General features: G+C 37.0%; 1 protein-coding gene across 1 annotated transcript in view; it reads left to right on the top strand.

Moving 5' to 3' along the window:
• The window catches only part of ZBBX (zinc finger B-box domain containing), a 317,177-nt gene that overhangs the window by 250,826 nt on the left and 49,519 nt on the right, over positions 1-16,832 (top strand). Inside the window, exon 17 of the mRNA XM_089675461.1 lies at positions 12,437-12,586. Within this exon, the coding sequence (XP_089531587.1) occupies positions 12,437-12,586 (150 nt within the window). The remainder of the gene's footprint in view (positions 1-12,436; positions 12,587-16,832) is intronic.

Below are 16,832 nucleotides of genomic sequence, written 5' to 3'. Positions count from 1 at the left end.
TGGGGATTCATGTATGATTCAGCCCTTCCAAAGTCTGACTAGTATTGTGGCATATAAAACACACAATGACTTGTAATAAAGAGACACTATTACTGTGCCTTCCCCCTTAACAACATTATTTGCAATAACAGTCATTATATTCTTCATTAAAGGCATGTGAGAAATTAAAATAATGGCTAAAAATATTGATCTTTGTGGCAAGTAACGTGTCATATTTTAGTTCATTGTGCCCGCAGACATTACTACCCACACAAGCAGAAGTGCCATTACAAGCAATAGAGCCCTGATGCAAAAATTGACTGTCATCTAAGTACCTACCACAAAAACATTGATGCAATTAGTCAGAACTAGACTGGAAGTGTGAAATTTGATCAGAAATTTGATGAAGAGGCAAATAAGTTACCTTAACCCCTTAGTGACCGAGGGTAAAACAAATCTTAATGCCTGAACACAATTTTGCAACTTTGACATGTGTTAGTAAAACTGCACATATCATTCCAACTACTTTGTACATCCAGGTGGATTATACCTTGTTTTTTAGGACAATTGAGCTTTCTTCTGGTGGTAAATGGTAATGGATATCTCCTGATTTTTTTTTTTATTATCAAAGGAAATCCTGCTCAAAATAATAGTAAAAAAAATATTTTTTCAAATGTAGCTGTACATTTCTTACTACTACCATAGCCTACCACCAAAGAACTAGAAAACAATTCTCCTGCTCCTGACAATTGCAGCAATACCACAAATGTGTATGTTAATTGATATTTGTACCTGTAGTACAACTCAGAAACCAAGTTGCACATTTTGCTTTTTTTTATCCTACACTGACTCTAACTGACACTGATACTAATTTTAAAAATCCTTTTAAAAAAAAATCCTGCCCAAGATATACTGAACCTGACCTTTTACTCTGACCTTGACCTTTGCTTCTTACCTTGACTTTAACACTAACCCTGGCACTGACCTAGATCAAATCTAGCTATTTCTTCTTTCTTCTTCCTCCTTCCTTCTTTCTTCTTTCTTCTTCTTCTCCCCATTGAGCTCTAACATGGCATATTCCGCTCTAGGGAGAAATCATACAGCGATTTCTAATAACATTCAAAGCTTGAATAGTCCCAAAAAGTGGATTGCTGAGGGAACTCAAAAAGGCTAAACCAGCTTTTTGTTTTTCTACAGGTGACTCATTTTGTAGCTCATTCTATACCAGAATTGACAACTTCTAATTTTCCTTGGCCATATCATGCCCCTAACCCTCATTCGAAAACAAAGGGGTTTTTATTCTATTAGAAAGAGTTTCAGGCTTTCAACACACACAGCATTTAACAGATCCAGATGGCAGGTATCTCTTTCTTAAAGGGAAATAACATTATGTTCAGATAACATTAGCAAATGTTTATTTTTCCAACAAAGCACACATGCCGTTTTGTCGTAAAATAATAGATAAACTCATTGGATTTGCCTCTGGCTGTATACTTTTAGGTGGTGATTTCAATATATCTCTAGACCCACTCCAGGATTCTTCCAGTGGCAAATATGCCATTTCTTTTATGATATTGAAACAGATAAAAACCCTACATGGGTCTATGACATTGACAGATTGATGACCTGTCCATCCCTCTGATCGAGATTATACATTCTGCTCGCCAGTACACAAAAAGTACTCTAGCATCGATTACTTGTTTATCACGCAGAAAGATTTGCATACTTTGGAAAATGCAGGCATTGGAGTACAGACCATTTTGGATCATGCACCTGTTTTTATTTTGCTAAGCTGCCATAAAACCTTTCATAAGGTGTGTAGCTGGAGATTGAATCCAACATTACTAACAGATCCCTCAAATTTGAACCAAATTACTAATTCTCTCCAATTATATTTTAGAGAGAACTCTTTAGATGATATGTCGCCTTTAACAACCTGGGAGGCTCACAAATGTTTGATCCGCAGGGAATTTATTAATCTGGCTTCCAAACGAAAAAAGGAAATGGAAAAAACTGTGCTAGCCCTGACAACAAAAATTTCCAAATTAGAATCCCAACATAAACATTCAGTAGCAATTTAAAGGGTGATGGAACTTTTAGAAACACGTAGTGAGTTGCAAAATCTCTTAAATTTAAAAGCCAAACATATTCTGTTCTTTAAAAAAGGGTTCTTTTATGAACATGGAATAAAAGTGGAGGTAACTTGCTAAAGGATTACACAAGATTCGGATGTCATCCAATATCCCTAGGGTCAGAACTTTGAATATAAAATGTCTAATATTACAGATGATATTGCAGGGGAATTCCACAAATATTACTCCAAATTGTACAATCTCCCATTGCCACATAAACCTTCAATCTTTCAGGGAAACAGCTTTCAGATTATACAAGATTATATTATATGGAGTGGTATGCCCAAATTAGAATCAAAAGATTCTGAGATGTTGGAACATGCAATTACGGAGGAAGAACTTTTGTTAGCCATCAAATCACAAAAATCTGGAAAGAGCCCAGGCCCAGATGACTATACGATCCATTACTATAAAACAGTTGTTGATATATTGAAGGACTCTCTATTGAAAGCATAAAATTCTTTAAAAGATCTTTAAAAGAACAAAAAAGTTGCCAAACACTTTTTCAATGGCACATATTACAATTCTCCCCAAACCGGGTAAGGACCCCACTGAGTGCTCTAGCTTTAGACCTATTTCACTGTTAAATCTTGACTTAAAATTATTAGTAAAAATGATAGCATCTCGATTACATGTAAAAAACTAGGTAGGCCTATTCCCCCGACATTTTTAGGTTTAGAGAGTAGCTGTAGATTAATTCTCAGCCTATTAACAGACCAGATAAATGTAACTATTATTGAATGTAATTGTTTAAAAAAGCTGATCTCCTTCCACAACTCATCGCCCCTGAGCAAGTTGGCTTCATGCCACGTAGAGAAGAAAGCGACAATGTGATCTAGGCCTTGAATGTGATTCACATATTCGGTGGGGGCCTGTCGAGGGCCTTCTCCTGTCAATGGACGCGGAGAAGGCCTTTGACAGGGTAGCATGGGATTATATGATACTATTATGTGCTCACATAGAACTGAAAGCTCATATGATGATGTGGATCTCCTCACTTTACCAAAATCCTTCAGCCAAACTGAAGATTAACTGTACATTGTCTGAATCAGTTCATATTAGGAATGGTACACGACAAGACTGTCCTTTTTCACCTATCTTGTTTATACTCACATTGGAGCCTTTCATTAGAATGGTCATTCACAGCTCCTCAGTTAGAGGTTTGGACGAGGGATCTACCACATATAAAGCCGCAGCCTATACGGATGAGTTATTATTCTTTCTTACGTGGACCACATGGAGCATGAGTTCTTACAATTTGGCTATATATCGAAAATCAATTATACCAAGTCTGAAGCCCTCAATATATCTATATCGCCAGCTACTCTACAAGAAACACAAAACAGTTGCTTCTTTCAATGGGTATCTAATGCCTTTAAATATCTAGGAGTTTGGCTCACACCTCACTTATCTGACCTTTATCAAACTAATTATAAACCTCTCCTCCAAAATGTTTCCCATGATTTGAATAATTGGACAATAAAAACCTGTGGTTCGGCTGGGCAGCAGCGGTCAAGATGACAATTCTGCCTAGAATTTTATATTACTTCCATACGATACCTATTGACATACCCTCCAGCTTTTTTAAACAATTACATTCAATAATAGGTACCTTTATCTGGCCTGTTAATAGGCTGAGAATTAATCTACAGCTACTCTCTAAACCTAAAAATGTCAGGGGAATAGGCCTACCTAGTTTTTTACAATACTGCTATGCTTCAATACTAGCTAGAGTGATTAATTGGAACTGCCATAAAGATAGTAAGGATTGGGTGATCCTAGAAACTCTTAGTACTTCCACCCCAGTGAGATTTCTACCCTGGATCCCTGAAAATAAATACCCACCACAAGTGAAACATCATCCACTGATTGGACCCACTTTAGCAGTATTTAATAAAGTTTCAAAGGCATATGGCATTGCTTCCTCTTTGGGGCCATTAACACCCATAATACATAATCCAGATTTCACCCCAGGACAAATTCTGACTAATGTTACCACTGTGGATTCTGTTCCTCCTTTGGTAATTACACAATGTTTAGAAAGGGATAAATGTAAAGTTTTTAAACAATTGAAAGTCAAACTAAATACACCTGCCTTTACTTTTTGGACTTAAGTCCAGTTGCACACCTATATTCATTCTCCTAACAGAATAATTTTTCTAGACCCTTGACTCCCCTTGAATCCATCTGTTTAAAAGGCACAATGACAGAAAAAGTAACATCCCTGATATAAAAATGGCTACAGTACTCAGAGATAGGAGCTACCATCAGATTTAGTTCAGAATGGGAGCTAGCATTAAATACTTCCTTAACAGAAGAACAGTGGACAAATGCTTGCATATTGGCTCATAAATCTTCATTAGGAACTAGATTTCAGGAGCCTTTTATAAGGTTCTGACCATTTGGTATGCCACCCCGAGCAAATTGAGGCAATGGTTTCCTTTGTAGTCTATTTGTTGGAGATGTGGCCTACACAAAGGGACCATGTTAGACATCTGGTGGGAGTGTCCACTATTTTAGCCATATTGGATGGAAGTTTGCAACACAATTGAATTTATTACAGAGACCTCCTTAGAACTTACCCCAGGCTGTTGTTTGCTCTATGTCAACCATTGTTCACTTAAAAAATACAAACACTCCTTGGTGAGATATTTACTGAATGCTGCCAAATCTATTATACCTCACCACTGGAAATTCACATATACTCCTAAGATCAAAGAGTGGCTTTGTTCTGCTGAGGAAATAAGTGACATGGAGGAGACAGCAGCCATCTCCAATAATACCTCTGTTAAATCTCGTAAGATATGGAGACCTTGGTTTATGTTCTGTTATTCTGACTTATTTGACCACCTCTGCACTGGTTGATTAGGCTGATACAAATTTGTGTTCTTCACAAGATTGAGCTTTCCTCGGCCATGTTATATACATATATCTCCTTTTTTATACCATACAGTGATTTATTCTTATCTACCTTTCTTTATCCTTTTTCTTGTTGTCGCTCTTCTTTTTTATATAAAAACTAAATAGTCTATATAAATGAACTAATAGCTGTATTGTAGCTTATTGCTTATGTAATGATTAGTTATTGTATACAGATGCTTACTTCTACAATAATATATATTTTTTGATTTTCCTTGATGAGCTCATCTATGGAACTAACATCTGATTTTTTCTAAGATGACTTTGTTTTTGTTTGTTTTGCCTGTTATTTTGTACAATGACTTTTGCTACAAATAATTTATATTGGAAAAAAAAAAAGACAGATACACATAAATGCGACCCCAAGCGTAAAGGCCCACTTCCATGATGCTGCATATATGTCTACTGTCGGCGGGAAGATTTACGTTGTCCATGCATTAATAATTTTTTTTTTTTTCATTTAACCAGTGGGTTCAATGAAAAAAAAAATTACCCAATTCTCCAATCCACACATTTGAGCTGGATAGGAGAATCCTCCCTGCTTTGATGGTGGGTAGACTTCCCTGCCATTAGAATACATTGATTAGTACTGCAGGCTATAGCCAGTGGCACTAATCTTTGGGACAACTCATCAAGCTGGTTGTAGTCAATTAATAGATCAACTTGTGTACAACCAGCCTACCCATACATGGATCGAAATTTGGCCAGTCTCTCTTGAACCATCTGAATTTTGATCCATGTGTGGCCATCCTTACTGATGTAGGATGACACAAAGTTGGGTAGATTCATGAACTGAATGCACTCCTAAATTTTTTTACCAATCTACTGTGTCCTTTATAGCATATCCACTTTGACTAAGATGAATACCTTGTCAGTAGATGTAACAAAATGTGTTGCTGCTGTACAGTATAGAAATCAATATCTGTTTATGACTCATAGTATAACGAACAAGAAAATAGGACAGGTATGTGGATATTATCTCTGTTCCTTTGTAATCAGGCCTTGATTATTCTGTTTGCTTGCCTGGGCCAGTATAGTTTCCCTCCCTCCTTCAGCTTGCCATACACTTCTGCAGTAATGTCCTTCCCTATAAATTACCTACTATGTGTTAAAAATTGGTCATTATTTTATATGAGTAGATACAACCAAGAGATGTGTCACCCAGTAATTAATCATCAGATGGCCTATTACCTCCTTACCTATTTTGTCTGCTCTTTTTCTTTTCTTTTGTTATTCAACACTCTGTTAATTACATAGAGTTTTGTTACATACGTAGGTTGAAAAAAGACTAAAAAATAAACAAATAAAACTACTATATACACAGTCCTATACCCACAGTTGATCCAGAGGAATGCAAAAAACCCAATAAAGGATGGTCCAATTTGCAGTGGCAACAGACCTGCAACAAACTTTAAAATTTGCATTTAATATGCATCATTCACCCTTTTAATCTTAGTAGATTTAGAGTTTTAAGGCAAAAAGGTAGAATTTTAATATGTGCCTTAAATTACATATTTGCTTTCCGACTCTGTTCACTCTTGGCAGTGCAAGTTCCCCTTACATTCCTCTGATGCCTTTGCTGAAGCTGATCAAAAAAACCTCTGCAATAGCACATGTGCCATATTTGTTGATTGTTGTAAGTGACAGTAAAGATTGTTCAGCCACAGAATAGGTATCAGCTAAGGGACCTTTACTGTACTGTCCTTGAAAAACAGGTGGCAAAATTAAGAAGAGCTGCATGGTGGTTAAGTGGTTAATACTCATGCCTTGCAGTGTTTGGGTCCTTGATTTTTTTCCTTCTGCATGTAGTTTGCACATTTTCCCAATGTTTGCAAGTCTCCTCCTTTAATTGTAGAAAAATATTGGCAGTGTAAAAAGTTAACTCTTCTATTACATATAATTTTCTGCAGAGAGAAAGCTAACATCTTTTCTTTTATACTCTGCCCATATAGGGAGTTTGACTGTGGTAGGGACATGTTCTTTGTATTGTACTGTGAAAAAAGCATTATTGTAATAAAAATGTATAAAATAAACACGCAAAACCTGTATTCTTTCACTACAAAAAGTAGTGTTTGGCAGAGATCTGAGCTTTAGAAAGCTCGTGCTTACATTTAAAGTGATACAATATACTTTATAGTATGTGTGTATGTGTAACATATATATATATATATATATATATATATATATATACAGTATATATCCATTCAGTTGTATCCGAACATTGGCGATTGCCTGGACCGTCACTCATAAGCAAATTTTTCCATGAATTCACTTAGCAATTATTTTACAGTGTAGGTTGCCAGGTCAGGTCTTTCATATATATATATATATATATATATATGTATATATTGCCTATGCATTTTCTCATATCTCATTGGACAAACTGGAGAAGCAGGGTGGTCATGTCTAAATCTCCTCCTTGTCCAATCAGAGAACACTTCCTCTTTCCCACCTCTGAAAGTCGTCCCCTTATAACATTCTTCATCGGCTTCTGGAGCAGCTTCAGCAGGTTGGCTGATAATGACTTTCTCTCCCCAACTACCCACCCCACATAATACAGTATGCAGTAGCCTACATGATGGATAGCTGAGGTTGTGTCAGAAGTTTCTTGATAGCTCCATCTCACACTGCAGTGTGGAGCTAGTTCTATAGCTTCACGTGACTGATATCAAAACCTTTTAACAAAGGTATTTAGCAATACAGTATAATAATAGATCAGATTGTTAGTTGAATTTCTGTATGGGGTTTATCTACTAATATTGAAAAGTACAAAATCTGGTGCACATAGAAACCAATCAGCTTCCAGGTTTTATTGTTAAAGCTTATTTGAGCAAGCTGAAGTTAGAAGCTGATTGGCTACCATGCACAGCTGCACCAGATTCTGAGTGTACCAGCTTTAATAAATCTACCCTTATGTGCTTATGATCCGTAGGAAAATGTAACTGTGGGTTTAATGTCACTTTAAATAACATAGCTTGATATGTGTCTCATTTTGTAGTAGCAAAACATGTTTGCTTCAGTACAATTGTTTAATCAGCTGGATTACCATAATATTTTAACACATTTTCTTTGTAGCTGAATATGTAATCTCAATGCTTGTCTTGTGAAAAATGTGAAGACATCCATTTCCACCTTTTTTTATCCTTGTTATAATATTGTCATGTTTGAAAGCGAGAAAATATAAGATGTTAAAGTTTTGTCAAGTAGTTTTTGCATGAGCTAAATGCATCATGGTTTTAATGATAGATAAACGTAGACTGGTTTGGTATATTTATATTAAAGATAGAATAAAAATATGAATTTTCTTATTTACCTTTTTCACAGCTATAGAGCTGGTACTTAAGGTATAACAATTTTGAACAAATATGTTTGAATTTTCACTTTTGAAAAGATACACATTTTTTATATATTTTTTAAAATATTTGTAAACAATATTTATTATTCAAATAATCACTAAAGATCATTTCAAATATTCTGGAATTTTTAACGAGAGTCAAGCACTGCATGGCTATTGACATCCTGTGTATAGCTGACTAAGCCCAATGGTCATATCTCTGTTAATTTGAAAAGAGTTTTTAAAATATGTGAAGAATCACAAAAACTGCTTAGAACTTCTGATTTGACCAGCAGGTTCTTTGTTGCCAATTTATATAGCCAGTATGTATCTGTCTGGAAAATTATCTTTAAACTAAAATTCTGTAAATACTAACTGCTGAACTTCTCATAAATTGTGTTTCCACTCTAATAGTGCTTTCCAAAGGGAGTCACCTGAATTTGTGGCTAGGCAATGGTCATTCAAATTTTTACATATTATTTACAAGCAATAAATGAGTTTCAGAATAATCCCTCACTGTAGCTGCAGGTACTCTGGAGTAATGCATCCTCAAAATTCAAAGCAGAAGTTATACACGTCCTTCCTTAGATAGTTCATCTCACCCTGCTCCCCCTCACAGCGGTGACCTTGCAACCTTCCACCCTTTTAATCTCTAATGTTAACACAGAGTTGGGAGCCACGGAGAAGGGAGCAGGATGAGCGGAGCTGTTGAGCGATAAAGAATTCAGTGCTTCTGCTATAATTTATGTGGGTTAAATTCTTGATGGTGTCTGCAGCTACAGAGGTCAACAAGGACTTGTTTTAAGGCTATTTACTTGCTTGGTTAAACTATATTTATTTAAAACCTGAATATCAATACTCTAACAACACATTTATTTAAACCTCTGAGGAACCTGTAATCCATCCATTTTACTTTATGAGCTATTGAGATATTTGGAGCTCCTATAACCACAGCTAACAAAATTGTGCAAAAGTCCCTCTACCTGATTCCTAATATAAACTAGAACATGAATGTTGCCTTTTTAACTGCTTGCCCTCCACCTTATATTTCCGGGTAGGGGGTGTGCACACGCACCGCCCTATCCATGTCGCTGGCCACTAGGGATGTCAGTCACTCGGTGATCATCGGGTAAAGCTGACAGGGGAGAGACCAGGTCTCTCTCCTGTAAGCAAGGACACGCTGCTTTGTATCTCTCTGCACAGCAGAGAAATACAAAGCAGCATGTCTCCACAGTAAACCACACACAGCACATAATGTAAAACACACAGAGCACCCAGTTAACCCTTTGATTGCCCCAGATGTTAACCCCATCCTGCCCAGTGTAATTAGTACAGTGTCGCACTGATCATTGTATTAATGTCACTGGTGATGTCAGTGGCAGTTAGTTCCCACCCAGTGTCAGAATGCCTGCTGCAGTCCCTCTATAAGTCACTGATCGCCGCCATTACTAGTATAAAAAAATAAAATTCCACTATATATACCACCAATTGTAGACGCCAATTAATTGACCGTATTGGGATTTTTCTTTAGCAAGGACATGTAGCAGAATATAGTTAGGCCTAAATTTATGAAGAAATTTGATTTTTTTAAATTTTTTTATTGGATATGTTTTATAGCAAAAAGTCAAAAATATTGTTTTTTTTAAAAAATTGTCAGTCTTTTTTTGTTTATAGCGCAAAAAATAGAAAACACAGAGGTGATCAAATACCACCAAAAGAAAGCTCTATTTGTGGGGAAAAAAGAACATAATTTTCATTTATGTACAACACTGCATGACCTCACAATTGTCAGTCAAGGTAACACAGCGCCATTTCACAAAAAGTGGCCTGGTCAGGAAGAGGGGTAAATCCTCTGGAGGGCAAATGGTTAAGATAACCTATTCTGCTTCCACATCTAAGCATTGCAACTGTGATCTTGATACTTAGTCCAGTGGCATGAGATGTGTTACTCATCTTGGCAGACAATGACTCGATCCAAATGACATGCTGCAGATCGTTGAAAGCTTTAATCCAAACTTGTGAAGTATATACTGTACTGATGAACATTAGATATGTCAAAAAATCATGGTGTGTGTATAGCTCCAGCAGGTTACAGAACATGTGGAGAATAAAAATGGAGACTGAACATGAAGAAGGAAGGGACTAACTACATAGAACATGCCCTAATTACAGAATGAGGAAGGGGCAGATTATTATTATTATTATGCAGGATTTATATAGCGCCAACAGTTTACGCAGCGCTTTACAACATAAGGGCAGACAGTACAATTACAATACAAATTAATACAGGAGGAGGGCCCTGCTCGTAGAGCTTACAATTATATAAAAGAAAACACACAGACAATGCATGTATAACATGATGCAACCTGTCTGTTAACCACAGATATATTTCCCCAAAAATGCAAAACATTGTTTTTTTTTGCCTAAAGGAGTAAAATGTGTACACTCTACATAGTTATTTATTACTTAGTGTAGTGAATGAGATAAAGCTAAGGAGAAAGTAATGTGGAAATTAAAAATAAAACAGGATTTATGCTCAGACATGATTGGATAATTGAAGTCAACATAACTTCACTTCATTCACTAAGCTAAGTAAAAATCCACTTTAAAAACTGAACAAGCTCCACTGACTTAGTAAATCAACCCAATATTCTTGACATTCCAAGATAAACCTAATAAAAAGGTAACTTTTTTTAGCACCTTCACAAAAATGAGCAGAGCCCGTGTCTCAGCATTTCAACAAAAAGAAAACTAATCTATATAGCAGCAATATCAAGATAACAAATTACAGTAGTATGAACTATTAAGAATGTGTATATTTTAAAAATCTGACATAAACATATTATTCGTATTGGGCAGTTACGATGCTTCAATCAAAAGCCCTCAGCTTTGTGGAAACAAAAATGTCAGAAAATCTAAAAAAAAATTTGTCAGACAGATGTTTATCAAAGATAAAAACAATTTCTGAAGAAGAATTTCTGGCAGGTCAGATGCAAAGCCAGGAGTACTCATTGCTGAAGATGTTGTCCCACGTTAGGCAGGACTTTCAGGTGACATCATATCTGCTCTTTGGAGTACACTCTGGGTATAGACAGAGCAGTGCTTCCTGGTTACAGCTGATCTATGTAAACCTTTTCAAGCAGAGGGAGAACATGCAAACTCCATACAGGTAGTGTCCTAGTTTTTCAAAGTGAGGACATTGTGTTGCAAGGCTGAAGTGCTAACCACTAAGCCACTGTGCTGTCCACATAGGAACAATAGGAAACAAATTCAATGGTCAGGTGATTGATGCATGTTAATAAAGAAGGTTGCCAACTTACTATCTTAAAGTAATATAGTTTTATCTGAATAATTGCCTATTAATGTGGACCTTACATCAAAATACAAAAAACACTTAACATTTAGATGCTGCCACAACCCCACCCCCACCCCTTCCCTTTGAAAAACCTTACATTAGAAAAACACACATACAGGAGATAAGTTAAAGGTGTATACTTGCCTTACCCACTGCCAGTACACAGGAGGGTGCGGGTTATCTAGAGAGATCCTGGGAACACTAAGGATCCCAAATTCTGCAAGAAGACAGTCTAGCACTGTTTACTAGTATTGAATTGGGCATAAAATGAGAACTTCAGAGCCGACTAAGACATGCATCTACATTGTGCATATTCAGTCAAAGGAATAGATAAGACACAATTTACAGTATCTTGCACATAAGGAATGTATTACTTGTTGGCAAGTCATCAAATTGCTGAAGACAAATGAAATGAGAGACCTAATAAAACAGATTTCCCAGGAATCAGTGTAAAATAACAAGGCAAATCCCATATAATTTGATTATAATCGGTTAAGAAATTATGAAAAACTAAACCAAAAGTGTTGTGTGTACTGCAATCTTTGATGAGTGGTGTGCTAACTTTACCATATTATTGAAGCTCATGGTTTGCTCTCTAGAATGTTATATTAAATATTTGTTTAGGAATGTACATAGATCTTCCATGTATATATTATGTATACAGTTCTGTGTGAATCACTAATACTTACAGTAGTTTCTTGTTTGCCATTCATTTAGGTAACGAATATTGGAGACCAGATAGCAGCTTAAGCAGTTTTGCAGATGAAACTGTTGTTGAAGATATTGTACTTAAGGCACAGGCTGAGTACAGCAACCATATTGTAGACCGCTTTGCCACTCCAAGATATGTTAGTCAAAGAGTAACTGGTGAGTAGTTTTGGACTAGTTTGCTTTGTTAACTTGCCTTCCACCCACAGTATATATAATGCGAGTGAGTGGCAGCTGCAAGCACATTGCGGGGCACATGCTCACTGGCACTCCCCCTGGGGTATTCAGTGGTGTGATTTTGTTCATAGCGGGTCATGAAGCTTGGTGCCAGGCCACAGTGAGTGGCCGGGGTATCCTGTAATCACTATGATTGGTCACATGATTACAATGCAAGCAAAACTGCTTACTGCGGTGATTGGCCCATAGCTATGGCATGGTACCTGGGCCCCTGTACCATTTGATTCGCTCTGGCCAATCACTGCATAGTAAGCAAGCTGTCATGAATGAAAGCCATTCATGACAGTTAAAACTATTGCTTATAACAGTGACAATCATAGTTATTAGCAGTAATAGTGTTAAAAAAAATACTCTGATGACAATATGCCGAAAAAATGGGAAAAAAAGAATAAATAATGTTGAAAAATAAATGTTTAACAAATTTTATAAAACAGTTTTATTTTTTAATATACTGTCACCAGTCAGTATCCCTGATCACAGTCATATGATGATGCCGTACTGCACTGGTGACAGTATTTTAAAATAAATTTGAAAAAAAACACATTTTATTTAAGTCCTTTACTTTACAAAAAAACTGTTACAAAAATTACAACTTCAAAAAACTCACCTTGCCGCCTACTAAATACATTGGACTGTCTACTTACCAAAAAAAAACTCATTTGGGGGTATTTATACTGTCCTGGCATTTTAGATCTTCAAGAAATGAGATGAAGCTGTTAATACATCAGGATTGATCAATTTTCAAATATATTTACTACAGTTTATAGACACTGACTAAATAATATACATTGATTTGGGTTATTTTTACTAAATGTATGAAGAAAGATTATTTGTTTGCAAAATTTTATAACAGAAACTAAGAAAAATTTGTTTTTTCCCCCCAAATGTTCAGTATATTTTCATTTATACAGCAAAAAATAAAAACTCAGTGGCGATTTAAATGTCACCAAAAGAAACACTGTTTGTGTAAAAAAAATTATATAAATTTTTCTTGGGTACAGTGTTGCATGACCAAGCAATTGCCAGTTAGAGAAGTACAGTGCTGAATAGCAAAAAATGCCCTGGTCATGAACGGGGTAAAACCTTCCTGTGGTCACATGGTTAATAATATGTGTACTTTATAGGCTAAAGAAATGCAAAAAAATCAGTTTCTTAATTCTTTAAATATGATAGTTTTAAAAATGGTGAATATTCATTCCTAGCATAAACGAAATACAGTTTTTTTCAGGATCAGTTACTTTGGCTGTCTGTTACCATTAATCCTAAGGAAATGCTAACGTGCATGACATAGTTACTGTCAAGTATTCCTTTTATGGAAAATGTTGCTGTAAAATCCTCCTACCGACATTATACATTAAATAGCATAGTATTATATACATTAGCTTGTGATATGGATAGAGAACAATTACTCTGTACTACAAGAGTCTATTCCATGCCAATCTGCAACAGGTTGTCATTTACACCAAGCAGTTTCAATATTCCAAAGTACTCAAATAACTAAAATGAGCCTGGCCGTTTATAAATACTATGGATTTGAATATTCACTTTTGCTTACATAAATTTGCTTAGATGATGGCAGCTTTATGCAGACTGAGGGAAATAAAAAATATGTATAAGAAAAAATTTCTTGTACACTCTAATACGTTTTTGTATATGCTGTGGCTTTTGTGTCTTGAAATGTATTCAGTGGATAGTAGCAGCTAATGCTCAACTTTATACAAGCAGTTTAATACACAGATAAAGTATGTACATGGGAGCTGTTTACCTACCTAAGGATTTGTATCCCTCTGCATCCAGTTCTGAGATTTAAACAGCTCTGTCACAAAGCACAGCCCAGTCTGGCAGGGCAGGAGATCTAATTTTTCTCCAGTTCAATAATATTTCTCTCCAATCTTAGCTTATGGTTGGACAGTGAAAAGAGAAAAAGTAGAGTGGTGAGTTCATCTCTCTGTCACTCCGTTCTTTTTTCCTATCACTACTCTGTGTTCCTTGCACAAGTGATTGGCTCCTTGTGTTGCTTCTCCCTTCCCCATTGTGAGTTTTGTTGTACAGGGCCTGCATGAGGCCTATACCAAGCAAAATAAAAATATTCTGATTGCTTGCTTGCAAAAATATTTTAAGGTTGCATCAATGAAAACACAGCTGCTGTGTGTGCCTTTAATTTTGCCAGCAAGGCAGCTTTAACGTGATAGATCTGCTGGACGCAGCCCAGATAAATATGCTACAGCCAGTGATATGTTTTTAAAAATAAAACTGCCACAGATATGGATTCAAACTTAGTTCATGCAAAATTGGTGTTTTATGTTTAAGTTTACCACTTGGTGGACTGAATTAGCTCCTGGTTTCTTCTATGTTTTAAATATGGCAACATAAAAATCTTCGTGGTGTATCCGTTGATGCTTTTTCTATCCACCTGAGAGTTTTGGATGTTCCTGCCCACTTATACAGGTGAAACTCAAAAAATTTGAATATCGTGCAAAAGTTCATTTATTTCAGTAATGCAACCTAAAAGGTGAAACTAATATATGAGATAGACTCATTACATGCAAAGCAAGATAGTTCAGTAGTTGATTTGTTATAATTGTGATGATTATGGCTTACAGCTCATGAAAACCCCAAATCCACAATCTCAGAAAATTAGAATATTGTGAAAAGGTGCAATATTCTAGGCCCAAAGTGTCCCACTCTAATCAGATAATTAAGCCATAACACCTGCAAAGGGTTCCTGAGCCGTTAAATGGTCTCTCAGTCTGGTTCAGTAGGAATCACAATCATGGGAAAGACTGCTGACCTGACAGTTGTGCAGAAAACCATCATTGACACCCTCCATAAGGAGGGAAAGCCTCAAAAGGTAATTACAAAAGAAGTTGGATGTTCCCAAAGTGCTGTATCAAAGCACATTAATAGAAAGTTATGTGGAAGGGAAAAGTGTGGAAGAAAAAGGAGCACAAGAAGCAGGGATGACCGCAGCCTGGAGAGGATTGTCAGGAAAAGGCCAATCAAAAGTGTTGGGGACTTTCACAAGGAGTGGACTGAGGCTGGAGTCAGTGCATCAAGAGCCACCACACAGACGGATCCTGGACATGGGCTTCAAATGTCGTATTCCTCTTGTCAAGCCGCTCCTGAACAACAAACAACGTCAGAAGCGTCTTACCTGGGCTAAAGAAAAACAGACCTGGTCTGTTGCTCAGTGGTCCAAAATCCTCTTTTCTGATGAGAGCAACTTTTGCATCTCATTTGGAAACCAAGGACCCAGAGTATGGAGGAAGAATGGAGAGGCACACACTGCAAGATGCTTGAAGTCAAGTGTGAAGTTTCCACAGTCTGTGTTGATTTGGGGAGCCATGTCATCTGCTGGTGTTGGTCCACTGTGCTTCATTAAGTCCAGGGTCAACGCAGCCATCTACCAGGAGATTTTGGAGCACTTCATGCTTCCTTCCGCAGACGAGCTTAATGGGGATGCTGACTTCATTTTCCAGCAAGACTTGGCACCTGCCCACACTGCCAAAAGCACCAAAACCTGGTTCAATGACCGTGGGATTACTGTGCTTGACTGGCCAGCAAACTCGCCTGACCTGAACCCCATAGAGAATCTATGGGGCATTGCCAAGAGAAAGATGAGAGACATGAGACCGAACAATGCAGAAGAGCTGAAGGCCGCTATTGAAGCATCCTGGTTTTCCATAACCACGCATGCGCAGCTCTGGGAGCACGCAGCGATCCCTAGGACACAGCGGATCACCGATCAACGGAAAGAGACGAAGATTTTGACTCGGTCATGTGATCAGCTGTGTCCAATCACAGCTGATCTCATGTATATATGGAAATGCTGGTTATCGGCATTTCTCTCCTCACAAGCTGTCACGCTGACAGCTTGAGAGGAGAGGAGAGCCGGTAATCGGCATTCCTTGGAGGGGACATGTACACTGATCATCAGGGCACAGTGAAGCATGGTGGAGGTTCTTTGCAAGTTTGGGACTGCATTTCTGCAAATCAAGTTGGATGTTTGATCAGGATCAATGGTGTCCTCAATACTGAGAAATACAGGCAGATACTTAGTCATTATTATTAGAGATGAGCGAATCGAAGTATCCGAAGTGGAATTCGAGTCGAATATCGGAAAAATTTCGATTCGTGCCGAATCCGAAAAATAGCCTAATTCGGACGC

This window comes from Staurois parvus, unplaced genomic scaffold, assembly GCF_062004578.1.
Source record: "Staurois parvus isolate SC_StPar_1 unplaced genomic scaffold, SC_StPar_1.0 ptg000155l, whole genome shotgun sequence".
In the NCBI taxonomy this organism is placed as follows: domain Eukaryota; kingdom Metazoa; phylum Chordata; class Amphibia; order Anura; family Ranidae; genus Staurois; species Staurois parvus.
This window is presented reverse-complemented; position numbering and strand designations above follow the sequence as displayed.